The 27,308-nt window shown below is 49.6% G+C and overlaps 1 protein-coding gene and 1 long non-coding RNA gene across 6 annotated transcripts in view; one reads left to right on the forward strand and one right to left on the reverse strand.

The window, feature by feature from the left end:
* The window catches only part of LOC102554789 (uncharacterized), a 97,815-nt gene that overhangs the window by 23,378 nt on the left and 47,129 nt on the right, over window positions 1–27,308 (forward strand). For 3 of the 5 annotated variants that reach the window (XR_015629735.1, XR_015629738.1, XR_015629739.1), the window contains one exon: window positions 7,058–7,192. This is a non-coding gene — a long non-coding RNA (uncharacterized LOC102554789). Of the gene's footprint in view, window positions 1–7,057; window positions 7,193–8,017; window positions 9,013–27,308 lie in introns of those variants that run through there. The other 2 variants (XR_015629734.1, XR_015629737.1) reach the window with 1 other exon arrangement.
* Window positions 1–27,308, reverse strand: part of Drc11 (dynein regulatory complex subunit 11) — a 115,746-nt gene that overhangs the window by 4,149 nt on the left and 84,289 nt on the right. The window contains exons 14-18 of the mRNA NM_001431271.1: window positions 23,980–24,087; window positions 20,395–20,594; window positions 8,186–8,272; window positions 3,068–3,245; window positions 474–712 (exon numbers count right to left, since the gene is read on the reverse strand). Of these exons, the coding sequence (NP_001418200.1) occupies window positions 474–712; window positions 3,068–3,245; window positions 8,186–8,272; window positions 20,395–20,594; window positions 23,980–24,087 (812 nt within the window). The remainder of the gene's footprint in view (window positions 1–473; window positions 713–3,067; window positions 3,246–8,185; window positions 8,273–20,394; window positions 20,595–23,979; window positions 24,088–27,308) is intronic.

Consider the following 27,308-nt stretch of genomic DNA (forward strand, 5'->3'; position numbering starts at 1 on the left):
GGAGGGAGAGGGTGACAGGGAGAGGGAGATGGGGAGGGAGAAGAGATGGGGCGATGGAGGAGGGAGGGAGAGGGAGGAGGGGGAGGGGCAGGGAGAAGGAGGGGGAGGGGAGAAGAGGTTTTGTTTTTGGCAGGCAGGGTTGGAGGCTGAAACCAGGGCCTTGTGCGAGGCAAATGCATGCCACCAAGCATCTCCACACTCCCAGTGGCTTTTAAGCTATCCCTTAATTCCACCATTTGGCTGTTACTCTACACAGCCACAGATCAACCTAGAAGACATGAGCTCTACCTCCTAGGTGCAAATAAAATTCTCAAGACAAATAGATGCCCTGAGGTGCAAAAGACTGGAAAGGTGAATTTCAAATTTCACTCTAAGGGGCAGGACTCAAATCCATGGAGCCAGGAACTGGAGGGAGAGGGGAGGTCACGGGACAAGGGTTTACCTAGGATTTGGCTGGCAGGGTGTTCTGTTACCTTAAAACTCTCTTCCTCCTCTCTGTACACAGGGTTCATGTTGGTCATCATGGTGATAAACTCGATGGCAGTGAGTGGCTTGTGAGCCTGCTGCCGGATTCTGCGCTCCGTGAGCACCTCTTTGATCACATGGACGATCTGTCCTTGTGTAAAGCCGTCAGTGACTTTAGACAGGCAACTGATGTTCAGGGCATTGGTGACCTCACCTCCGTTGCGTAGAATGATTTGTTTCCACAGAACTGTCACATCCAAGATGGGGGAAAGACAGAGAACAAATGACGGTAGTGCCAGGCGCGTTAGTTAGCCAAGTTCTTCTTTCAAAACCCAGTCTCTCTCTCTCTCTCTCTCTCTCTCTCTCTCTCTCACACACACACACACACACACACACACACACACAGAGAGAGAGAGAGAGACAGAGAGACACAGAGAGAGACACAGAGACACAGAGAGAGACAGAGAGAGAGAGACAGAGAGAGACACAGAGACACAGAGAGAGACAGAGAGAGAGAGACAGAGAGAGACGCAGAGAGAGACAGAGAGAGACAGAGAGAGAGACAGAGAGAGACAGAGAGAGAGACAGAGAGAGAGGGAGAGAGAGAGAGAGAGAGAGAGAGAAGAGGGTTGAATCAGTCAGATGCCCCTCCTCTGGAGGCTCTTCCAGCACATGGATGCTTACTGGAGACCCTCTGGTCTGTGTGGTTCCAACTCAGGGCTCTTGTAAACTCACAAAGGAAAACGAAACTTGTGTGGTTTTAATGTGGCAACTCTCGAGACAGGAAATTGACCCTGGGTGTGTGTGGTTTCACTGCCTCTTGGAGTGCTGTGTTTTCCCGAGAGTTTGGATAAGTGGGGAGATGAATGACTCTCTCTTTTTAATTATAAGGTTCATTTCTTGTATTATTGTTATAACTGGAGTAAGAATATAAATTCCCATTTTCTATTAACTGGTGCAGACTCCACATAGGAACACCATACATGGGACTAAATAGAGCAAGTGTACTTTCTGCTTTCCCCTGATGGCTGTTAACGTGCTGGCTGACTACAGCTCATCAGATGGGTAGTGGGGTTGGGGGAACCTTCTGTTAGAGGCACTCCCTGCCCATGAGGAAGGGATGCCTTTTCCACCAAGATAATGGAGCCACAAACCATTTAGGACAGTATCTATACGATCACCTGAGCTCTTGGAGGTACCTGCCAGTTTTTATTTATTTATTTTTGTTACGAACTCCAATTGCCTGTGATGTCTGTCGACAGCTTCCTGTTAAAGGCTATGGTTTTGTTAGACAACTGAAGCCACTCAATCCAAAGCTAAGCCTAATGCTGTAGTCATCTTAAGGATGACCACAGTGTCTCTTTGGCACAAAGCTATATAAAATATGTGCAATAAGAGAAAAGGAAAAGTGAGTGAAATGAGGATGGGGAGCACTGAGGGGAATGGAGTGAGATGAGGAGGGAGGGGAGCACTGAGGGGAATGGAGTAAGTGAGATGAGGAGGGAGGGGAGCACTGAGGGGAATGGAGTGAGATGAGGAGGGAGGGGAGCACTGAGGGGAATGGAGTAAGTGAGATGAGGAGGGAGGGGAGCACTGAGGGGAATGGAGTAAGTGAGATGAGGAGGGAGGGGAGCACTGAGGGGAATGGAGTGAGATGAGGAGGGAGGGGAGCACTGATGGGAATGGAGTAAGTGAGATGAGGAGGGAGGGAAGCACTGAAGGGAATGGAGTAAGTGAGATGAGGAGGGAGGGGGCACTGAGGGGAATGGAGTAAGTGAGATGAGGAGGGAGGGGAGCACTGAGGGGAATGGAGTAAGTGAGATGAGGAGGGAGGGAGCACTGAGGGGAATGGAGTAAGTGAGATGAGGAGGGAGGGGAGCACTGGGAGGAATGGAGTCCTCCACGCTGCTGCAGGAGCAGGGTCCTTACCTCTCTGTTCTCCCATCCCAGACTCCTCACGGCTCTCCGTTCTGTACAGTCTCTTCATTTTTCCTCATCTCTTCATAGTCTCCTCACTTCCCTTCATCTCTGCCCAGCCTTCTCCACAGTTCCCTCCTACTCTTTCCAGTTATGTCACCTGTGACATTCACCGACCCATCTAATCCTCTGTTGTTCTGGTCTGTCTGGCTGTGAAGAACCACTGTGGGCCTTCATGACGGACAAGCCCCAGGTGGATAGAGAGAGACCTGACAGGTCCTAGTGTCTTCTTTGCTGTGTGCAGCGTGGGTTTTATGAAGCCAGGATCACACTCTTTGCAGACAGAGTGACTAACAACCTTGGCTCCTGAAGTGCCCACAGTCATCTAAGCCAGTGGTCCTCAACCTTCCTAATGCTGTGACCCTTTAATAAAATCATAACCATAGTTCCCCTAACCATAAAATCATTTCATAGCTACTTTATAACTGCAATTTTGTATTGTGATGAATCGTGATATAAATATCTGATATGTAGGATATCTGATACTCGATTCCCCAAAGGGGTTGTGAACCACAGGTTGAGAAACACTGTTCTGAGCCCTCCCACAGCTCTCCTGCTCTACTCGCCTGCAAGCAGGCCCTAGTCCTTGGCCTCGGTGCCTCGTGGAAAGCCCTATGATACTTGCCGTATCTGGAGGCATAGTCGGGTCTGGGAACCAAAATGATCTTTTGGTAAACTCTGCAGAAGGACTGAAGCTCGGCATCGAAGGGCCGGTGTGTGGTCCCCACAATCAGGATCCTGTCGTCTGGTCTCAGGAGCTTCAGGAGTTTGGGGAGGTATTTTTTTAGGCGTTTTGGTTCATTCTGGGAGGAGGAGAGGGGAAAGATTAGGTCACAGGGAGAAGGAAACTGAGAGCGGAGAACATGAAGGGGCATGTGTGGTGGTGCGCTCTTGGTGAGGCCACTTTGACGTTCTGTTCTCAGCTTCTCAAAGTATGGCCCTGGATGAGCCTTGGAAAGCTCCTCCTCCTTGGCTGGCTTCTTCTTTTGGCGATAACCTGCCTTTGACCTTCGGCATTCAGACTTGGGATCAAGGAAGAAGCAAAGGAAGTGCCTGCTGGAGGACCCCAGACCTGGACCCTCAGTGGGGCCACCCCCGAAGGCTGACTTCTGAGGCAGGAGGCCCACTTTGTCCTGCGCTGTCCAGGAAATGGACTCAAGTTTTTCTTTGCTGCTCAAGGCACCATGAGGACCCAAGGTCCTGGATCTCATGTCACCAAGGACTTTGGCACTTTTTCGGCACCTCAATGGCAGCTCCAAGCTGTATTTCAGTGCCATATTCACTCTGTTATGGTGTGTATATGCTCAGCCCAGGGAGTGGCACTATTAGGAGGAGTGGCCCTGTTGGAGTAGGTGTGTCACTGTGGGTGTGGGCTTTAAGACCCTCATCCTAGCTGCCTGGAAGCCAGTCTTCTCCTAGCAGCCTTCAGATGAAGATGTAGAACTCTCAGCTCCTCCTGCACCAGGCCTGCCTGGATGCTGCCCTGCTCCTGCCTTGATGATAATGGACTGAACCTCTGAACCTGTAAGCCAGCCCCAGTTAAATGTTGTCCTTATAAGAGTTGTCCTTGGGGCTGGGGATTTAGCTCAGTGGTAGAGCGCTTACCTAGGAAGCGCAAGGCCCTGGGTTCGGTCCCCAGCTCTGAAAAAAAGAACCAAAAAAAAAAAAAAAAAAAAAAGAGTTGCCCTGGTCATGGTATCTGTTCACAGCAGTAAAACCCTAAGCCACACACCAAGACGGGGAAGCCGGAGTGTGGATGAGTTCTGCTCAGGACCCCAGGGAGAAGCAGAGCTGACCCGGCTGCCGTGGGCAATGCCTGCCTTGGAGTTCAGTCTCACTGTATGACTAGATGAGGAGGAAGCATTGGGAAGGAAGCTTAGGCAGACATGCCCACGCCCAGGCTTGGTCACCATGGCTCCTGGTAACAATGGTATTCTGCATCTTGTCATGAACTTAGTGGTCAATTGATGTCTCCTTTGGGAAGCTGTAGAATTTAGCTTACTAGACATCGGGGGCTTCATTATTTTGTCTGGGTTTCTCGAATTTCCACACAAACTTAGGATTAGCTTTAAGTGTGCCATGTTGTGGGGGTTGTACTGCACCTGTAGCCGGATCTTGGGGAGACACCATCTTTCTGGTTAGTTTGTCACACAAGCTAGGGCCCTCTGGGAGGAGGGAACCTCAGTGGAGAAACTGCCTCTATCAGATTGGCCCGTGAGCGTCCCTGTGGGGCATCTTCTTGATTAATGCTTGGTGTGGGAGGTCCTAGACTACTGTGGGCGGAGCCATCACTGGGCAGGTGATCTGAGTTGTTAAGAAAGCAGGATTGAGAAAGTAATGAGGACCATACCAGTGAGTAGCATCCCCAAGGTCTCGGCTCCAGTTCCTGACCCTGGGTTCTGCTTAAGCTCCTGCCCTGGCTGCCCTTAATGTACCACATCTTTTCCTTCACTAAGTTGGCTTTGGTCAGGGTTTTATCGCAGTCAGGAGCCTAACGACTACATCTTAGCAACATTAAATCTCCTAACCACGCATGCCGAATGTCTTCTGGTCTGTTTAGGTCTTTGAAATCGCTCAACGGTTCTGTAGTTCTTGGAGAGGTCTTGTGCTACTTCTGTGCTGTGGTGCTTTTCAAAGGCACTTTCTATGGTGTGGAGACGGGAAGGGTAGACTAGGCCTTTAAGAAGCAGTAGAGCTAGCAAGCCCGTTAGGGATGGGTAGGATGTGAGGGGTGTGCGTGTGAGCCCCCCAAAGACTGGTGGAGGAACGATTAACCTGAGGGTTCTGCAAGGCTCGAAACAGGGACACACCTGCCTGGCTGAGCCCATTCACCCTTAGTAGCCCAGTTGCTATGGTGATGGCAGTGCCCACTTTCTCCCTTCTGAGGCGGGATATTGATACTTGCCTGTCCTGAAATGGCAGAGAGATCTGAAATTAAGTAGCCTATTTGGATGACAAATGTTGATCCTGGGTGGCATCCACGGTGACACCGTCACACCAAGGAGGTGTGCATTCTCTTGGATGGGGAATAGGAAAGCAGGGGTGTGTTCATCCGGTCCACGGCTCCCCAGTGCTCAGGCCGGTACAGTTCCATTTCAGAGCTGTTCATTCAGCACGGGCCTGCTCATCAATCACGCTGGGAAACAGCTCCTGATTAGCTGGCCACCTCCACATCCGCCACCCCCCACGGCTGGCCTGTCAGTCTCTCACGACTGTATTACCGTGTGCAATTTCAAATTAGTGGCTAGCATCCACACGGCAATTTCAATTTGCTTTTCTGCAGTTAGCTCCACAAAATGAGCATCGCAGCCAGCGCCAACAAAGCAAGCAATTCCCCGGTGGAGACCTATTGTGGCAGCAGGGAAGGCCTGGGCTAGATGAAGTAACAAAGGGTAATGGTGCAGTAAATGCAGGAGCAGGCGCCCTTGTCTCAGTCATTACCTTCGTCTCTGACGTGACTGACCGGCTGCTTATAGCAACACCATGAGGCAGGCACCTGCGAGGGTCTGCCAGGGTAGAGCTGGGGGTGTGGATCCCTGCACCCCCAACACTGGACTTTTCTGAAAATTCTGAGGTGGCTGGGCTGACATGGAGAAACAGGAATGAGCAGCAGGAGGAAGAAGAGGAGGAAGAAGAGGAGGAAGAGGAAGAGGAAGAGGAGGAGGAAGAGGAAGAAGAAGAGGAGGAGGAAGAGGAGGAAGAGGAGGAAGAGGAGGAAGAGGAAGAAGAGGAGGAGGAAGAGGAGGAAGAGGAAGAAGAAGAGGAGGAGGAAGAGGAGGAAGAGGAAGAAGAGGAGGAGGAAGAGGAGGAAGAGGAAGAAGAGGAGGAAGAGGAAGAAGAGGAGGAGGAAGAGGAGGAAGAGGAAGAAGAGGAGGAAGAGGAAGAAGAGGAGGAAGAGGAAGAAGAGGAAGAAGAGGAGGAAGAGGAAGAAGAGGAAGAGGAGGAGGAGGAAGAGGAAGAAGAGGAGGAAGAGGAAGAAGAGGAGGAAGAGGAAGAAGAGGAGGAAGAGGAAGAAGAGGAAGAGGAGGGGAAGGAGGAGGAAGAGGAGGGGGAGAAGGAGAAAGAGGAGGGGAAGGAGGAGGAAGAGGAGGGGGAGAAGGAGGAAGAGGAGGGGAAAGAGGAGGGGGAGGGGGAGGGGGAGGAAGAGGAGGGGGAGGAGGAGGAAGAGGAGGGGAAGGAAGAGGAAGAGGAGGGGGGGGAGGAGGAAGAGGAGGGGAAGAATTCCAGAGCTTTTCATCTGCAGACCTGCATCTGAAGGAAAAGTCCCCTCTGCATTAAGGCTCTTCCAGCCTGTGTGATTTGTGGTCTTTCCTCTGACAGGAAAGGTTCTTCTAACCACGATGTGAACAGAGCAAACATTTAATTTGTCCACAGTAAGGCTGTGCCTCCAGAACCTTCCATGCTCTACAGAACAGAGCCAGCTGTGGGTGGCGGTTGTGGGGTCTGGAGAGGTGGCTCATCTGTACCACTGACTTCTCCATCTCTACCAGCTTCCTGCCTGGCTGCTTCCCCGTGTGAGGCATCTCACTTGCTGCGGCTGCCCACTCGCCTTTGGATCTCTCTTTTATCGTGTTCCTCAGATTTTTTAAAGATTTTTTTTTTTTTTTGGACTTAGGTTGCTGTAGAGCTAAGGGCTCTTGGAAGAGGAAGCCAGACAAATTTCCTGAACTCAGAGGTTCTTCTGGCTGATGACTAAATAAGTAGAGACTGAGAGGGGTCGAGTTTGATGACAAACGCACAGCCAGCTAAGGTGAGTGGCACAGCCGGCCTGCAGCCCAGGCCTCCTGAGTTTCACATCACCCAGGCTGGAGTCCTGTGGGACAGTGAATCGCCTTGTCTGTTAGCAATCCACATTCTGACGACATCATGTGTGAGAACCCTGGCTAAGCCCAGCCCTGGGCTGCTCTTTGGAAGGCAGACTGGGACTTCCCCCCCCAATGTCTCAACATGGTCAGTAGAGGGCGCTAACACTGGCTTCCCAGATGAACTATATGTAACAAACGAGTCTTCCTAAGAGGGTTTGAAATGACAGGGCAATCAGGGCTCATTTGGAGAAGCAAAGATTGAGTTTCAGGCTTTACCCAAATCACCTCTACCTGCTGAAAATGTATAATACATAAGTGATTAAAATCCTTACCGATTTAATCAGAAATCTGCAGCTAACCACTATTTGCTTTGGTACAAATTGGTGTGGAATAACAAGCCTGTGTATCTGTGATTTTTTTTTTTAAACTTGTGGGAAATTTTCTGGTGATTTGTGGGGGGAAGTGTGGGGGAGGGGCCATTGAAAGGAGAGAAACGGAGGAAGGAAGCAATTGAGACGGAGCTCCCCAGAGGCTCTGGACGCAGGGCACTTAGCTGTGTTGTTGATGGCCTTTGTTCGAGAATTTCGGGCCCTTTGCTATTTATTATTCTGAACAATAGGAAGTGGTAATAATAACTCTGTGTGCGCCTCTGGCTGTAACTGAGCAAAGTTCTCTGAATTGTTTCTTTCTTCTGAATCATGTTTGGCTTCCCTCCTTCCCTTTCTCTGGCATTTTTTTCCCCTTCCAAATTATGCCTCATAAAATTCAAGGCGCTGGCTTCTTTCAAACCCTGACAAGCACTTACGGAGAGAGTCTTCTGTGGAGGGACTTAAAGCCCCCGCGTCTCCTTGGAAAACTAAGACTTTCTTCAAAAGTGGAGATGTCCCCTTGTGAGGGGAGCCGTCGGGAATGAAAACTAAGCAGCCAGGAGGACTCACCCGTTTCTCGGCCTGCGGGACTTTCTTGTAGAAGGTTTTCTCTGTGTCCTGGATCCACACCACGGACGGCTGAAGCTGGCGAGCTACCTGCAGAGGACAAGAGCCAGCCTCGAGGTGAACGCTTCTTCCTGAGGGACACTTGTCCTCTTCCCTTGAAGCGTGACTGGCACACCTTGAGGAAGGCAGGCCCTCGATGTCACCTGCCTCATCGAGGCTATCACCCATGCACTTTGCCACTGTAGGCCCGTCCTAATGGACACATTCCTGTATCAGAGCCCAGAGCCCCTGCCTGGCTTGGTTTGTCATAGGCCCCTGGTTCTCGGCTGAAAGCGAATGGGACCCACGCCACGTGCTTTAATCACGGGCCACTCACATTCCCAGGTGCTTGCTATGAGAAGACAGTTTCATCACAGGCTCCCGTGATGCTATTTGTATGTCTCTGTTCACTGGTGCCTTTGTGACTGAGACCCCCCTGCAGGATGGTGGCTCCGGGCCTTTCTAGAGCGAGCAGGGATTCATGGCAGAGTTGGGACTGGACTTAACCAAGGCATGTGAATAATTGCCACACGCCTAACAATCTCTTCAAAGCACCCACCCAGTAGTGGAGTTCAAGTATTTTGCAGCAGTTTGCACTTTGTGAGAAACCGTGGCGGGTAAAGGCGACATCGGCTGCAGTGTGTGGCCAGTGTTAGGAGCTCATATTTATATGCTTCTTGTTAGGGCAACGTTATTTACTCGCCGACTGATAGAAATTAGGGGAGGATGGCCAAGTGTGTTTCCCTTGCTTTATGTGCCAAGTGAGAAAATAGATTACATATCTCAGAGACAAAGAAGACATTGATTGAGCTCTGTCCAACACCTGGGTCACATGCATCTGTGTCCCCCAACACATTAGGACACTCAGCAAACCATAGGAGCTGGCACAGTTGGGGAGGCATTTGGCCTTTAGACGCTGGGCCATAGAGCTTGAGAATCCAAGTCTTATTCTTAACCCCCAGTCCTCAGACACTGTGTAGCCGAGGGCGGGCCAGCAGTGAGCAGCAGGGCTACTTCGTACCAGGCACACGGCACAGGCACTGCACACGCCGGAGCCAGCATGCATGTGATGTCCTCAATTTAATCCCACAGAGTAGGTCCCATTAAAAACACCCTATTTATAGACCGGGACACTGAAGGGCAGAGGTGACCTGAGCTGCACAGCTCCAAAATGGCAGAGGCAGGACAGAGGCAGGCATGGTGTGGGAAGCAGGGGTGATGCAGATGCATATGGTGGTTCCTTGTCTGTTCTATACCAGAAGTGGACAGTTCCCAAGTCCCTATCTCAGGGGAGAGGACCGAGGGCTCTGGAGATGATCGCGTGGAGGATGAAGACACAAACACTCTCTGCTGCTACAAGCCTAGCTCTCTTTCTTCATGGACGTTGGTTCTTCTAATGAGCCCTATCCCAAACCGCTGTGACCTCATGAATTTGGGGTAACCTCCATCATGGGGACTTTGTTTTGGCTTGCCTTCCTGTGGTTTATTTTTGGCACCAGAACCCAACAGACATTTTTTCCTTTCCTAGATTTTGATTGCCAGAGAAAAAGAGAACAAAAGTTCAGTCAAGGGGCTGGGGAGATGGCTCGTTAAGAAAGGCTTGCTGTGCAAGCATGAGGACCCTGCGCTTGGATCCCCAGCCCCTAGGAGGGAGGTTACATAGTGCTTTGTGTATCTCAGTGCTGGGAGCTGGAGACAGAAGGATCCCTGGGGTCTGTTGCCTAAGCTGTCCAGCCAAAGCAGGCGGATCAGTTTCAGTGAGAGACCCTGTCTTAAAAAACAAGGTGGTGCAGACCACAGGAAGCTCAAGAAGAAGGATGACCAAAATGTGGATGCTCCCAATCCTTCTTTTTTTTTTTTGTTCTTTTTTTCGGAGCTGGGGACCGAACCCAGGGCCTTGTGCTTCCTAGGTAAGCGCTCTACCACTGAGCTAAATCCCCAGCCCCCCAATCCTTCTTAAAAGGGGAAAAATATCCAGAGGAGGGGATATGGAGCAAAGTTTAGGGCAGCAACTCAAGGAATGGCCATTCAGAGCCTGACCCGCATGTGGCCCATATATATATAGTCACCAAAACTGGATAAGATTGATGAAGCTAGAAAATGCATGCTGAAAGGGACCAGATATAGATCTCTCCTGAGAGACACATCCAGAGCACGTCCAATACAGAGGTCAATGCTAGCAGCAAATCACCAAACAGAATAGGACCCCTTTAGGGGGAATTAGAGGAATTATTGAAAGAGTTGAAGGAGCTTGCAACCCCATAAAAACAACAATGCCAACCAACCAGAGCTTCCAGGGGCTAAACCACTACCCGAAGACTATGCATGGACTGACCCAGGGCTCCAACTGCATATGTAGCAGAGAACAGCCTTGTTGGAGCACCAGTGGAAGGGAAAGCCCTTGGTCCTGCCAAGATTGGACCCCCAGTGCAGGGGAATATGGGAGAGGGCAATAAGGGGGATGTATGGGGGAGTGGAGGGGAGGGAATGGGGGCTTATGGACAGGAAACTGGGAAGGGGAATAAGGTTTGAAATATAAGTAAAGAAATATATCTAATAAAACAAAACAAAACAAAATGGTGGTGGTGAATGATTGAGGACGACAAACAATACTGACCTCTGACTCCACACACATGGACTGCTAAGTACATTCACACATACACACACGCACACGCACACGCACACGCACACGCACACGCACACACACACACACACACACACACACACACACACACACACCTTTCAGTCTGTGCTCGTAACAGATTAAAACAGTCTGGCCTGGCCCTTCTCATGCCTCTCCCTTCTCTCCAAATCCCAAGCCCACCACTGCCATCCCCTCAAACTCTGGTGTAGCTTTGCATGGCTGCTAGTGAAGGTGGGGGCTGAAAAAACCTCAAACCAATGATCTGAGGAGTGACCGGCACAAACCAGCCCCTTGCCCCGCAGCTGTCATCCTGGGGTGGATATATGCCTCTGGATAAAAGGGACACCCTCTCTGCTTCTCTCTCCCTCATCTATAGTCCTTTATAATAAAATTAGTGCCCAGATATGTCAAAGCATCTTATTAAATGACTCCAGCTTTAATATTCTAAGAGTCTCTAGGGAAGGCTGCACATGCATTGCAGAGAGAGGGGCTGAGGCCAGCGATCCTCCTTCAGACCCGCACTGTGAAATCCATCGTGTTTGGGTGCCAACTCTTTGCCAGGTGGTAGGGACTTAGAGAGAGGCACAGAAACAGGGCAGGATGTAGGCCTTGGCTGGGAAGCCATGAGAAAAGATGGTTAGAGGGAGACAGTATCGGGGAGCGCTGGCTGCCAACTTGTGCTTAGAATTTTACTCCACCATGCTTGTGTGGGCTGATCGGTAGATGGTACAGGAGCGAGCATAAGAGGAGCTGGAGTAAGATGCAGCCTCCTCTCCACACGTCACACTAGCTTTCCTTGGGATGACACAGGAGACTCTAGACCAGTTCTCAACCTGTGGGTCATGACCCTTTGACCCTTTCACAGAGATCTAAGACTATGGGAAAACACAGACCTCTACATTATGATTCATGACAGTAGCAAAACTAAATTACAGTTATGAAGTAGCAACAAAAGTAACGTTATGGTTGCAGGGGAAGAGGAGGGCATCACAGCAGGAACTGTATTAAAGGGCGACAGCATTAGGAAGGTTGAGAGCCACTGCTCTAGACCATGATGTCCCGGCTGAGAAATGGCACTTAAGTGGCTGGGTACCATCTGGCATCAGAGTTTTTAAATTTTAAAAGTTATGATTATAGATGGTTATTTGAGGCCATTTCATACATATATATGAGACATATGTACAGTTTGAGCAGATTACCCCAATGCTTCTGCCCCTCCCATCATTCCTGCCCTTTCCCCGTGACCCTCCCCCTCCCCATGATCCCCTCTCCCTTCACTTCCTGTCTATTATCACTGGGCCTGTCCTTTCTTCTGTCAGCCTAGCAGAAAGGTCATGAAAACCATAGTCACCTTGCTCCTGGGCGCATGAATCTCTAATTCTGTCCTTTCTGTGGGGAAGCTGAGTGGCGGTGGCCACAGGACTTCCAGTGCCTGCACAGCACTGGGCAGTGAGGCGAGGCCTTGCAGTTGTAGGCTTTGGTCTCCCACCAGGAGGCCCCTTGGTGATGGCCTGGCTCAGCGAATTCCAGGCTGGACCAGGACTTGTCACACAACAACAGTTCCACCCACCCACCCACCATATCTGCCTTCAAACTGACCAACCTTCAGGTAGGGGAGGAAATCCCAGAGGCTTTAAAAGCCTTGAGAAGAGACTGGGTTTTATTTTTTGCCTTCTTAGCCCAGCCCCTCTGCTTTGCAGAGGGTATTTTTCTCTGTGTTCCTGCTGTACGAATGTGGTTCCTTACCACCAACAAACGCTGGCTTTAGCTACTGACTCTGTCTGTGGTGCTTGAGATTTCTATGCTGCTGCCTGTTGCTCTTCAGATTTTTCCTGCCTTTTATTTCCTTAACTGGCAGAGAGAAACGAACCCAGTCAGGACTCCTAGATGGTCAAATTTGGGGTGTGTGTGTGTGTGTGTGTGTGTGTGTGTGTGTGTGTATGTTGGATTTCTTCTGAAGACTGTACAACTGGACATCTTGGTAGAGGTGTTGGGCAGATATACTTGCTAAGGAGATCCCACCAGTTAGTTGAGTCCTAGAGCAGAACCCTTGACTCTGTCCATCTCACATCTGTCTTCAGGCATTTTCTGTCTTTACAAACCCCTCCACACCAGACACAGAGAGGGGAAGGTTCCCTGACCCTGTGAGCACTGCTCTGTCTTGCAGGCTGCCCCTCCCACCCACCCACCCCCGATAGAAAATGTTCTTAATAACATGAGGGGCTGTCATTCATGGCTCTTATTTCGAGCATGTCTTGAACAAGGCTTCTGACCTTTCCTAGATCTACCAGTACTTAGATGGGCATTCGGGGGACATATGATGGCTATTCTCTCAGATAACTTCTGGGGGGGACAGGGCCTGAGAGAAATCACACGGGGGTTGCGTGGTTTTAAAGTTGCAGCCTCCTGGAGACCCTTCCTGTCATCATCTTCCCACCCCTGGTGAAAAGGTAGGGACCACCACATGGGAACTAAAGCATGCATACTCTGGGCCATTCATCTGTCACTGGTTAAAAGTGTGGCACACATCTTCTTTGTCCAGGTCCTTAAGCTCTGCTTTGTGACAAAATAGCAGCTTAGGCCAGATTGTGTGTCAACTTTGCTGTCAGCATTGCTGTAGATAATACTCTGGCTCGGGGTTCACGATAAATGATGGTCAACTAAGCCACCCTGCAGAACTTGAGAGCTGCTGTGGTGATTGAATAAGAATGGCCCCTATAGGCTCATGTATTCCAACGCTTAGTCATTAGGGAGTAGTACTATTTGAGAAGGATTAGAAGGATTAGGAGGTGTGGCCTTGTGGGAGAGTGTGTGTCACTGGGAGTGAGCTTTGAGATTTCAAAAGGCCATGCCAGGCCCAGTCTCTTTCTACAAAGTTCTTCTCAACTTTCTCTTATGGTACATGTTGGTATTCAATCTCATGCTTGTACTTAGTCTGAGATGGAGTTTAGTACCCACTTTGGGCTGTATTCCCAGGCAACCTGACTCTGGGAAGAAGCAGGCCCTGCACGCCTTGGCTGTTACTAGTCTCTCAGTGTTCATGGTCACGGTGTGGATCCCATCAGTTTAAAAATGCGTGTTCGGGCTGGAGAGATGGCTCAGCCGTTAAAGGCTAGGCTCACAACCAAAAATATAAAAATGCGTGTTCTTTATAAGAGCCTGCAGATATCAGGCAGGGGCTGAAAGGGCACAAAATACTAGACTGTGTTTTCATATCCTATCTGTGCCCTTCACTGTTTAACTGGTGTCAGACCTGCATATGTTCATCGTTTAAAAAGTATTTTGCCGAAGATGATCCAGGGGAGAATGTGGCCAGTTTCCTGCTGGAATGAGCATGTTCCTTCCAACGCAAACTTGAATTATTCCACCAGATAATCATTGAAGATCAGTAAGCCGTTATAGGGCCATGACATTTGTGCAAGGAGACTCTGGCCTCAAAAGTTCCTTGATGAAGTCTGCTAACTCACCAAGTGCAAGGCCAGGCTGTTTCTACCCTAAAAGAAAAGCTTTTAAAGCCACCATGATGTTTACCAGGCTGTAGCCGGTTTCCTAGTCAACAAACGGATCAATCAAGTGACTCAGCTCCTCATAGCTCCTTTGACTGGAGTGGAGGAGGTCTGAATGACTGGGATGTCAGGGTCTCATTAATGTTATTCCCACATCTTAAGAACTCAACATTCTGTTACTGGAGGCTCTACCTGTCCCCCAGCCTTCTAGAATCTTTGCCTGTCTAACTGTCTGTCTCTCCCTTGGAGGCTTTGTTTACCAACAGCAAGTGCTTGGGTCTGCTAGTCCATCCTCCTTTTGTGTGTGTGAGAATTATCCAAAAAGAGAAAGAGATTTGATAATTTGCTAATGAAAAATGGTATCTTTTGCTCTTTTAATTTTCACTGAGTTATGGAGAAGCCTCATTTAAATTATGCAGATAGTTTGAGGTCATGGCCAATTAAATGTAATTGAACCTCTAAAGGAGTGTGGGATAGTTCCCTCTATGGCCAGCAGAGGGCTCTGCAGTCCTATCAAATATCCAATGTCTCTGTCAATTAAGCCTGATCTTCATCAAAACAAGGAGGGCTCTGTTACTGAGTTCTGAGTCCTCCGAGCACACTGCACAATGGTCACCGCATGCATCAGACCTCAGAACATACTGGCTTAGCTGTTAGAACATGCTTATATCATGTAAGTCACAGACATGAGCCCTGGATTTTTAGGGTTCTTCACTGGATATGGAGAACTTTAGGAAAATAACAGTAAATCCCAACAACTGCTTTCTAAGCTGTTGCCTCAGTTTACCAGGCTGGAACCACACACACTCATCCCTTCATGCACTCACTCTTACTTCCATGCTTTTAGCAGGAGGGAGGGGACCTTCTGTGGTGGGGACCCCCTCCCTGCCTGCAGGTATTCTTGGTCTGTATGTGAGGTGCTGCCATGTTGAAGAGGAATAGAAGGGTTCAGGCTACTGGGGGTTCGCATTCTAAATTTACCCTACTAAGTTGAACAGTACGTGAGTGAAGATGCTTTCTTCTATAGCCTTCCATTTAACATCCTATTGCTAATTCCTTTCTTCTTGTGTTACATTTTATAATTCAACAAAGTGATTTCAAGTTCTAGCAAGAGGCTGCCTTTGTTTTGAAGCTGATGACTAACAAAAGAGCAGAAATGTCCTAAAACTTGGAGCCTGGCTGGTGGAATTGAGGTAAACTGAGGCAGGGGAGAGGAGAAGGACGACTAGGGATGCAGGGACTCAGGACAGGGGCTGGTCATTCTGGTGCGCAGTGTATTGTAGGTGGACCAGTGCTACCAGGACCTGGACAGAATGGTGCTGTCACAGTCATAAGGGGAAGGAGTTTGGATGGAGGGGCATTGTGTTCTGAAAGCCCTGCTCCTCCCAATGTGTGCCCCTCTACATAAGGGCTGAAGGGCTCTCTCCAGGCTGCACCAATGCTGGGGCAACTTGGGAAGAGCAGGATATATATGGGTCGAATACTCAGGCACAAGTAACTCCCCAGACAGGTTTAACTAATCAATACTTCATCTTCCCTCCTAAGTGTGTCAGGGTGGAGAAGCATCCTTCCATCCAAGCCTGGCCACAGGTTAGCCCCCCTCCCCGACACCCTCATATACAACACAGCAGTCTCTGATTCAGTACTCAGGGACTTAATGTCCAGTGTATTCCCTCACACCCTGCTGGCAATGCAGGTGCCCACAGTCTCTTTGGAACCCCATGTGTCTTTGGAGGGCAGTTAAGACTAGTGCCTCCATGGAGAAATGGCTCCCCTTGTTTCTGTCCTCTTTAACTCCTTATCACCAGAGGCAGAGACACAACTACACCTACCGTGTAGTTCTGTGGCCAAGGGTTCTCATCATTCTGTTTTCCTTTCCCTTTTCCCAAGCTGCTATGGCCTCAGTTTGGGGTGGACTTTGCGTCTGATTCTGTCTGAGTTCCTTCTCTGATGTTCTCCTCTTTGACTCTGTCCCCCCAGCACTAAGTGCTGAAGGCAAGACAGAGATCTCTCTGGCTACCCAGATGGCCACCACTAAAAGGTATACATGAGGAAGCATAGTCTTGTGGTGTTGATGGCATGGCATTGTGGGTTCTGGACCATGGCACATGTGCGCTGTGGGATGCTGGTGGCTGAGGAGATATGCGAGTGAGGACGAGTCCAGTGAACTCTCCACACATCCTGCTTAAACCTGCCATTGACTTAAAACTCCTAGAAGCCAACTACACTCACAGGAAAATGTTTGGGGATCCACCTCTCCTCCACGTCTCAATCTGAAACTACCTTCAACACTGTGGAAGGTGACCGTGGCTTCACACAGAGACTTTCTCAGGATCTATGCTCGGTGTCCAGATGCCTTGATTTTCATACCCGATGCTGCACTGAGACATCTGTACATGATGCAATGTTTCCGGTCCCCCTCTCCCTCTTCCTGATTCTCCTTCCTCCTCACCACCACACTGGGCATGCAGGTGCGGGTGTGCGTGTCCATGTGTGCGGGCATGCAGGTATGTGTATGTGCATGTGGTGCTGGAGATCAACCTTAGACATCATTCCCTGAGTCTGTCCTCTTTGTTTTTTGAGACATGGCTTTTCACCGGGATCTGGGGCTTGCTGAAAAGGCTAGGCTGGGCAGACCAGCAAGCATCAGGGATCCTTTTGACTACACCTTCCCGGCGCTGGAATGAGCACAGCTGGCTTTCTGTGTGGGTGCATGAGACAGATGTGAAGCTCTCACAATGCTTAGCAAGAACTTTACTGACAGAGTCATCTTTTCCTGTTGCCCCCTTCCTTTCCTCATTTAGTCAGCTCATGAGGTCAGGTGTGGCCTGCGTCACATATGTGTCACATTCTTCAGAGATCTAGGTTAGTCACACCACCACACACAACAGCAGTGTCTTGAAGTTATCCATCACAGTCCTCATGCCCAGGAGCTATGGAGCAGAGCTGTCTGGCTCCCCTTGGGACTGTGGCACAAGCCTTGGAGAGCAGCACATCTGGGCAGGGTCCTTTCCTGGAGAAGGAACTGGGTGTAAGAGCTTTGTGCATTCTTTGCTCGCTGGCTGCAGGCTAGTGTGTCTGCATGACCTAGATGTGACCTCCTGGCAGAACAGCCATCATAGCCCTCTTCCTCTCACTCTTGTGCTGGCCCTTGACTGTGTGGGAGGAGGAAGAAAAGAGCCACAGGCCATCAGGGAAAAGCCAACATCTTCCTCAAGTCTAGGTGCAAGCTGGTGGGTTCTGTTGTTCACCTCCAGCAAATTCCACCAAAGTCAGCCTTGCTGCTCTCAAGCCATGGCCTGGGTCCTATGGTCTATAGTGAGCCACATCCTCAGGCTTCTTGCCCTTGACTCAAAAAAGCAGGCTCCTAATCCTGCCTTCCTCTGGTTAATTAAGTGCAGATAGCTGTTCTGTCAGTCATGGGGGGGGGGGAGTAGCCTCTTGGAGCAGTCTTTAATTGAATGACTCCCACTCCTGAGACTTCTGGGTCTTTCATTAATAAGTTACATACACAACAAAGGTGAAACCTAATGAGGTGTATGTCAGGCGCCCAACACCAAGAGGCCTAGGCGAATGATGTGCTGTTTTACATTTTAATGGCCGGACATCTAGCATCTCCTGTCCACATGATGTCGGGTTGTGATAATTCTGATAAGTGCAGTGATCACTTATCTATGATCAAGACGAGGGCTCTCACTTTCCTACAAGTTGAACACAATGATCAGGTCACTGGCTGTGCCCAGAGTCACACCAGGAGTTGTGTGGGGAGTGAAGAGACCCAGGCACAAGCTGTGTGTTCATAACTCAGGCTATGAAACATGGAGGCTGCAGCCGGACTTTGGGCGTCTCAGAGCAGCACTATGACCCAGTTCTTCCTTCACTTTGTGCCTCTGTCCGTAGGCTGTTATGAGACGTGAATAAGTTAGTTTTATTTCTGTTGCTGTGATAAGATATCCGGACTAAAAGCAACAGTGAAGTGGGGTTCGTTGTCCTGTTTTTTGAGACAGGTTTCTTTTCCATGTAGCCCTGGCTGTCCTGGAACTCATTCTGTAGACCAGGCTGGCTTCAGATTCACACCTGCCTGCCTCTGCCTCCCAAGTGCTGGATTAAAGGTGTGCGCCACCACTCCAAGGTGGGGTGTTGGGAGTTTAACCCAGTGGAACAGTGCTTACACAGCAAGCAAAAGGCTCTGGGTTTGGACCTCAGCTCCAGGAGGGTATGGGGTGGAGGGAATGGGAAGAAACATAGTGTAGGAAGAATTTATTTGGCTTAGACTTCTGGATTGCAGTCTATCATTGCGGAGAAGACAAGGCAGCTAGTCATATCACATTCACAGTCTGGAGCAGAGTGGAATGGTGTGTGCTGTTCTCTTGCTTTCTCGTGTTCAGCTTGATTTCTTTATTCTTGCACAGCTCAAGATGCCCTCCCTGTCTAGTAAATGGTGCTGCCCACGGAGGACTATGACTTTCTACATCGATTAACCATCAAGACCTAAGTAGTTCATCTCGGAGATTCTCTTCCCATGTGATTCTAGGTGTTGTCAAGTTGATAGTTTGAACTAAACAGCATGAATATGCTGTGCACAGAATGTCTGGGGTAGTTAGATGCTTGTAAATGCTGGTGCTTACAATTCATGTGTGAGGAAGACTTGCATCTAGGATATACACAAATTCTAACAAACCCTGAAGCCAATGGAAGCTATGGCAGGTAAGCAGCAAAGGGGCCGGTAAGATAGTGAGATGTGTTTGCTGTAAAAGCACGAAGACTTGAACTGGTCAGTATCCACTTAAAACAGCTAGGCATTGGTATTTACTTCTAATTCCAAGGCTGGACTAGTGGAGACAGGAAGATCTCTGGTGCTTGCTGGCTAGGTGGTCCAGCCAACTTAGTGAGTCCAGACCAGTGAGAGGCCCTGTCTCCTAAAATGAGGTGGGTGGTATCTGAAGGATGACAGCTAAGGTTGACTTCTGGCTTTCACATGTGCTCACACATGCGGCTGCCTGCTAACCCCTGCTACAAATGCAAATAAAACCACACACCTGCTCACACATCCATCCACACAAAGTAGGCAAGGTCCTCAAGAGACAGTTTGCAAAAGTTGTCGTACAAGCGGAACACATTAGCAGAAGTGCTGTGCTGTAAGGTTCCTTTGCTACAATCATGAAAGAAGGGAAGAATGACACTCTCTAAGGCCCCGTGTTAAGGGGTGGTTAAGGGAACACAGCCCTCTGCTACCTTTTCTCATCTAAGATGTACTGGGTCAGCATTCCCAGGAGGGGCCACTTCTACTCTCGTGGCATTGACAGTGCCCTCCCCATGCTTTATGGCTCCGAGAAGGTAGAGTCAGTCTAGTGCCCAGCCTGGACGGTGTGTGTAGCCACACTGGATTCTATAGTCAACGCTGACACTGTAACAGCTAAGGTGGGTTGATCAACAGGGGGATAACCTCGAGGTCCTCAACCAGATGAGATTACGTCTTATAAAATCTTCATATCACGTATAGAAGATTCATATCTGAGTTCTTTAAGATTCCTTCATTCTGGTGATGGGACCCTGAGGGGCAGTTAGGAACTTAACTATAGCCACACAGCTGGCAGTGTATTTGGTCCTCTGAGAGGCTGTCTGTGACCCTGTGTCATCCTTGTCTGTGACCCTCCTATGTTGGGCTTAGCTCCCTGAAGGTTACCCCTTCAGCCCTGCCGAAAGAGCTTGCGCTCAGAGAGTAATGGAGCACTGTAATTTGTACCACATGAGGAACAGTGCAAAGGGGATGAGGACAGTGAGATGAGCTGGGGAAGTAAAACGTGGGTTTGATTTTCCAGGAGACATACAGGCCTCTCAGTGAGGAACCCTGTGGCCTCAGGAGTCAGGGCTGGGCACCACAGTAGGGTGTTTATGCTCCAAAGAAGCTGTTTCTAATTGTGCGATACTCAGCCAGATGTGGAAATGAGCTAATTTACAGGAGGGCGAAAGGGGAGCTCAACACAGATGTGTCTGCTGCCCTAGAAAAATACGGTGCTTACCTTGAAGACCAAGTGTATCATCATCTGCAGGCCGGTTTTGCCCGGGTACTTCCCGGCGATGTTTGAGCTAGACAGGTTGAAGAGGTTAGCCCCTGTTTCTGTGCAGATGGCATGGACCAGCATTTTCTTCCCTACCCCTGGGGGTCCGGCCAATAGCAGCGACTTCACCAAGGGAGCTCTCTCATGTACTTCTGCGGACCCTGGAAAGGCAGGGAAGGGCCAGTGCTGTTGAATGTGCCCAGAAAACCAGAGGCCCTTATTCTAGCTAGAGTGCTACATCAAGTAAAGGGATCTGTGGCCATGAGGAATGCATGCAAGTCACGTCAAGCCCAAGGCTCGCCTTCTGCCCCAATGGGCTCTGAGGCCTCTGGAGTCCTCCAGGACAGCTGTTCTCTCCTGGTCCTGCATTGTTTTTTTCAAGCCCATAATTTTAAAGGTCATTCCTATAATAGCCTGCCTAAGTTTTTTTGGGTGTGTGTGTGTTGGTGGTAGAATGCAGAGAGACAGACAATGAGGTTGGTGGAGACGTGTTCATTTCCCTCAGAACCTTCTTTTCTACTATGTATTGAAGCATAGGAAACAGAGGGAAAGGCCAAGGAGCCAGGGCCAAAGCCTAGAGATTTTCCTCCTGAGCTGGCCCCAGGACCAAAGGCCACCTGGCACTAGGCAATAGAGCAGCTTGGATTCTCATTGTCCCTGCTTTCTGTTCTAATCTGCACAGTCTGTACCTCGGGCCAGGTGGGGCGAGGGTGGGGGTGACAGAACAGAGTAGGCACTCAGTACAAGATGCACAGAACCCAGTGCTGTTCAGTGCAGAGACGGGGGCAGCTGTCCTCAGCGGGCTCTGGTTTTGGACACTCTGGGTCTTGTCTATGTCTGTTAATATGTGAATATAATAATATTAATTATAAAACACAAGACAGGTTCTTACCTCATAGCCCAGGCTGGCCTGATCCTTTCCCTCTGCCTTTCTAATGCTAGGATCACAGCCATGTGCCACCATGGCTGGTTCAATATAATTTGCCCTTTCCTTTCCTTCCAAGAATATTTGAAAAGACAGGGAATTGTTTGAAAGCCAGAAACATATCTTTAGAGTGGCTCACCATTCTACATATTCCTTCTGGTGACATAAACGAGGTTTATATGGTTAGAAGGGGCTCCAGGAACATGACGTGGTGGAGGGACAATTTTCTGGTGGGGGAGAGAGGCTCTTTATTCCTCTTTCCTTCATACTTGGTGTGGAAGGAGGCTTTGGGTGTGGCTCCGGCAAGCCCTGGCACTCCTGTGGCTGAGTAGGATGGGTTTTAAATATGGAAAAATCTTGAGACGAGCTGCTAAGGGTTGAGAAGAGCCCCTAAGGGTTTATGGTCAGAAGGAAGCTGACCCCGAGGAGGTGAGCCTGCAGTGGGAAGCCAGGCTGGGGCTGGACTCACAACTCGAGGCAAAGGGCGCTTGGAACCTCTAGACCCTCAGATGTCAGAGAAGCTAAAATTCCAGCTAGGGTCTCAGGTCATAGATGACCCTGGAAGAAGGGGACATCTATGTGGGACTTTGAAGTAGGAGATCCCAGGGGCAGTGTGTGAGGAGGGTCCCAGTGATGGAGGCACAGTGTCTGATCAGGTTGGTCTTAAGGGAGCAGCATACATTTTGATTGGTGAGGTGTCAGGCATGTGAGGAGACTGATAGCAGTAGTTGGCTGTCTTGAAAGGTGGATGGGAATTATAGGCTTGCCAAGGGTGTTGGCCAGGGCCAGGGCTGGGAGAGGTCTGGGAAGAGGTGTCAGGAGCTTAGGGCAGATGGGACCTCAGGGAGGATGTGCCAGATGCGAATGCAGGGTACCACTTTTCTAGGGAGATCACCGAGGCCACTCTGAGGGGAAGAGGGTGGTCCAGGGAAAGTCCTTGTGCTTGGGACCTAGCTAACCCAGGGATCCTCATTCTCATGGCATGGTCTAGGGGTTCGGGACACTACTAGCTTTGGGCATAGCATCTGTCTAAGATCTGGAGGGCTGTAGAGAAACAAGAGGCCTGATGTTCTGGGTCCTGACCCTACTTCTGTCTCTCCCTAACTTTACTGTCATCCAGAGATGTAGGGTTGTAGAGGGTACATGACCATAGGAAGAGACCTTCGGACAGTGATCCACATGTACTCAGGGACGCACTCTCCCTGTCTCCCCTGCCTCTTCCAGGACCTGATGGGAAAGTCCTGGACTTTCTCTTATACCCTGGGCATCAAGGAAGCCTCAGCCCTGGTCCTAGCAACCTAGGATGGGGCTCTGTTTCCCAACCAGGTGTGGAAACGAACCTGTGTGGGCTTCTGCCAGAGGCTGCCACTGAAGTGATCCAAACAATCATTGTCCCCTAAGGCTGTGCCTCATCCCTTTTCTGACAGGACGCCACTTTCCACATGAGGGTTCTCCTATGAATGTGTGTGTTGGGGAGCAAGGGGCAGCTTCAGGAACTGTTGGCAGATGCCAGCGTCTCCCCAGGTTGCATTCACGTGCAGGTGGGGGTGACACGTGAAGTTTACACACCTGGAGGCATACCTGTGCACGTGGCTCATCTGTCCTACTTGTGTCTGCATCCCCAACAGGTGACATAAAACTCTTTCAGGAGAGCCAGCTTTCCAGCTGACTCTGTGGCCAGGAGGGCCTGGCAGCTGCTGATGGGGGGTGTGTGGCGAGGGGTGAGGGTAGAGTGCGGTGGGAGAGTGGGTGGTGGTGTTCTCCATGCAGGGGTGGGGTCCTTTTGAGGCAGAACGGAAAACCATGGGTAGCAGGGATAGCCAGCCAAGGGACCCGCGTAGTGTACACTGAGCAGGAATAGTAGCTCCTTGCGTCTCCTGACTCCCATTATGTTACGATAAGGTGTGAGACTCAATGTATTTTATTAGGCTGGTCCTGCGAGCGTTACACATTGAGTTTGTTGACATTAAATCTTGTGCTCCAATATATTTGCGTGTGATGCAATGTGAAATATAGTGCCTGGACATTTATACTGCCCCCAAATCACATTCACGACTTCTGACGTAATGTCAGGAGAGGCCTTAGAGCTTTCCTGCCAACAGACATAAGTTCTTAAGTCAAAGCGGGAGAGAGTTATCGAAGCAGGCGAAACAAGCTGTAATTTCTAGCTTCAGAGCGGCAAGCAGAGCACTGCCTCTTGTTGGGCTGCCCTCCTGCAGCCACCACCAAACAGAGGGAAGGGAGGGGCTTCGTGCCTCCTGCATCCCTAGGCACAGCCTAGAGCTGTGTCTGAAGGACCGTGATGGAGGGACCGTGGGGGAGATCAGGACCCAGCCACAGAAGGTAGTGTGTGAAGGAAGGCACGCAGCCACCTTAGCTTTCTCAGCTCATTGACTTCAGAGGCCATCTCTCCAGCTGGTTGCTGTAATGTGAGCTAGACCTGGAGATGGCACAGAAGCTCTCTTCCCAGCCTGCCCTTCTCTGCTGGGCCTGTACGGAAGTGAGACAAGGCTTCCCATCCTCAGCTGGGAAGGTGAAAAGCACTTTTGGTGCCAAACAGGAAATACCATCAAAGCCAGAGGGAGGCTGCTGTCCGAGCTTGTGGGAACGCCAGTCCTTACCCAGAGGCAAGATTCCATACAGGGTGATGAGCTGTCTGACGTCCAGGAGGGATGGCATGGGCTCTATGGCAACCTGACGCAGAGTCGTCCCCAGGTAGCTGTACTCACCTAGGGAGGAAGGAAACATGGATGAGTGGATGGGAGACCGTGGTGGTCTGAAAAATGAAAGGCCAGAGAATGCAAACACTACAGGGGAGAGCTACCATTGGTGGGTGTGTCTGTTCTACTCATATTTAACTGTGAACCTGACACAGCCTAGAGTCATTGCAGAGGAACGCCTTGATCAAGGATTGACCTGTTATGACAGTTGGTGTAGGAAGGCTTGGCCCATGGTGGGCGGCGCCATCCCTTGGCAGGTGGTCCTGGCTGTGTAAGAAAGCTAGCCAAGCATGGGTGAGCGAGTGAGCAAAAGCCAGAACAGAGAGCCAGGGAGCAGTGGTTCTTGCTTTGGTTTCCTGCCCTGACTCCGGTCAATGATGAATTGTGACCTGGATGCATAAATCAAATGATCGCTTTCTTCCCCAAGTTGCCTTTGGTCAGAGAGGTGTTTTTTGTCTGTTTGTTTGTTCTTTAAAATCACTGCCACAGAAAGAACCCAGGGCATCTTTTCTTAGAGAAGGTTTGAAGAAAAACCAGGCAAGAAAGCACGGCTATACCAGTTGTGATAAAAGGCAAATTACATGAACTGTTACAATCATCTCCTATGGGGGGAAAATACTGTCTGCCTCGCATGTTCCAGGGGCCTTGGCCTTGTCACTCAGAATCACTTAAAGAGAAAAAGAAAAAAAAATAACCATTGGGCTGTGTGAAGTGAGATGAAGTTCTGAGTGACGTACAAAGAAACTAAAATATTGCAGTTTTTTTTTTCAGACTCTAAAAGATTCCGTCTAACATTGGTGGAAAGTTCCACCATAAATTATTTAAGGTCCATGTGGAATGTGTGCCTGAGCAGTGCAGTGTGAAAGGAAGGGTCTGAGTCTAATTTAGGACAAATAGAAACAGCTCCTGTTGAGGGTAATATTAATTTACATTTTTATCATTTTTAAAGGGTTACCAAAGGAATAATATAGAGATAAATCTCTACAGGTTTAATTAAAGATATCAAAGGGCTTAATTGTAACTAGCCATAAATCTGAAGTGTTATTTTCTAACTCATTTAGATAAGGTCACCAAGAAAATTAGTTTGGCTGTCTCCATTTGTCACAAGGATGGACCTTTATGCACCACGATGACTCCCGTGATCTGTTTCTGAATGCACAGTGAAGATATTCCCAGACGGAGGAGGCAGGGTGTCTGATTGTCCCCTTTCCTACTTCAGGTGCTCACTGACCCTGTGTGTGCACGCGTGTGCGTGTGTGTGTGTGTGTGTGTGTGCGTGTGTGTGTGTGTGCGTGTGTGTGTGTGTGTGATGCAAAGAGCACATTCCTGTGTGTGAAGTGCTGTAGACGCCCAGTGCTTAGAGCATTTCCAAACGTGAGGAAAATTAGAGCTGAAACCGAGAGACTGGCCGCTGTCTTGTGCAGGGCTGCCTTCCAAATTCTCAGCATTAAAAAAAGAAGCCCTTGGCAAGGACGACTGTATTGGTTGGCGGAATGAGTGATGGTGGACACTTGCATTACGGACCCGGAGACTCCTGCATTTTAACGAGCAGGTAATAAATAGCAGAATGGTTAATTTAGCCTCCACCAGAAGGGAAAGAGACCCTGTAGCAACCGTTAAATCTAGTGCTCACTGCCAGTAAACACAGCATTAGGGGGGCAGTGGAAGCAACCTCAATTTTCTTGCTTGTGTAAATCCATATTAATATCTAGGCAAACCATATTTTCTGGAACCTAGCAGATTTTATTTAAACAAATTATATTAAATTAAATTAGTGGGTGTTGGTTCTGATAGAGAGAAGGATCCAACTAGCCCGGGCTGTTTGCCAAGTTAGGAGCCTCTCACTCTGAAAGCACGTCTCTGTGTTTTATGGCTGCTCAGAGTGGGAGCTATTGTCTCTTCCCATCTACAAAGTCAGGGTACAGAAAGTTCTGGATCCTCTGTACCAGCACCAGATCTTCTGGACAGGAGAGGAAAGATAAAAGCAGGAGAGAGGGCCTTTGAGACAAAGGGTGTGATGAAGGGTTAGGAAATGCACAGCAATCGAAAGAAGAGAAGCAGGGTGTGCACAGAGGGCTGCACTCAGCTCTGGTACGTGTGCGCTGGCGTCCTCAAGCCCTGTTCTCACCCTGTGATTTCACGCAGAAGGAAGATCTGTGAAGATGCTTTTGGACAATGGGTCCACCTGGGGTCTGAAAATTATCAGGATTCCTGTCCCTATAGGAACGGGAAAATTGGATACACAGAAAGACACACCTGGAGGGAGGATAGGCCTGAAGATGAGGGTGCAGATTGGGTGAAGCTTCCACACATCAAATGATACCAGGAGGGCAGTGAGCGCCAGAAGCAGAGGAGACATGGCCGAGTGCTTTCCTTGAAGTGTCAGAAGGAACCTGCCCAGTCACATCTCAACCTTGGACTTCCGGTCTGCAGAGCAGAGAGCCGGCCCATTTCTACTATTTAAGCTACTAGGCTTGGTGTCCCTGTTAAGACAGCGGTAGCACACAGGGATGGAGTGAGAAAAAGAAAGAGAAGCATCTCTGAAGAGCACAGTTGAAAGCCACCAGAAACACAAAGGATCCTGGAGATCCAAACGAGAACAGCAACAGTGTTTCCATTCTATTCAGTGTAGCTATAAGAAAGGAACAGAGAAGGAAGCAGTTTATCAAAATACCTGTGGGGTGTGTGTGTGTGTGTGTGTGTGTGTGTGTGTGTGAGAGAGAGAGAGAGAGAGAGAGAGAGAGAGAGAGAGAGAGAGAGAGAGAGGGAATATGGGCATGCTCGCATTTGGAGGCCAGAGGTCAATCTCTGCTATTCCTCAAAGCTGTCTGCCTTGGTTATGAGACAGGGTCTCTCACTGGGCTGGAGTGCAGTAGACTTATTGTTCTGTCTCTGCTTTCCCAACACTAGGAGGCATCACCACACCTGGCTTGTTTTCCACAAGCTCCGGGGATAGAACGAAGATCCTCATCTTTGCACAGTAAGCGTTTTTTACTGACTGACCCATCCCCACAGCTGGTAATCTAGCTTCTTAAAGAAATCCTTCAGGGACAGGGCGAGGGCAGACAGCAGGATCTAAGAACACAAACAGGGCTCCTTGGCACACCACAGACATCGGCTATCTAGCCCCTGCCGCTTAGTGCTCACCACACATGGTGGGGACAGCTTGTAGCATGGCGCTCTGTGGACAAACTGACTGTTACACAGCTGCAGAATTAAAACCCAGCCTT

Source organism: Rattus norvegicus, chromosome 9 (assembly GCF_021556685.1).
Source record: "Rattus norvegicus strain SHRSP/BbbUtx chromosome 9, alternate assembly SHRSP_T2T, whole genome shotgun sequence".
Taxonomy (NCBI): Eukaryota; Metazoa; Chordata; class Mammalia; order Rodentia; family Muridae; genus Rattus; species Rattus norvegicus.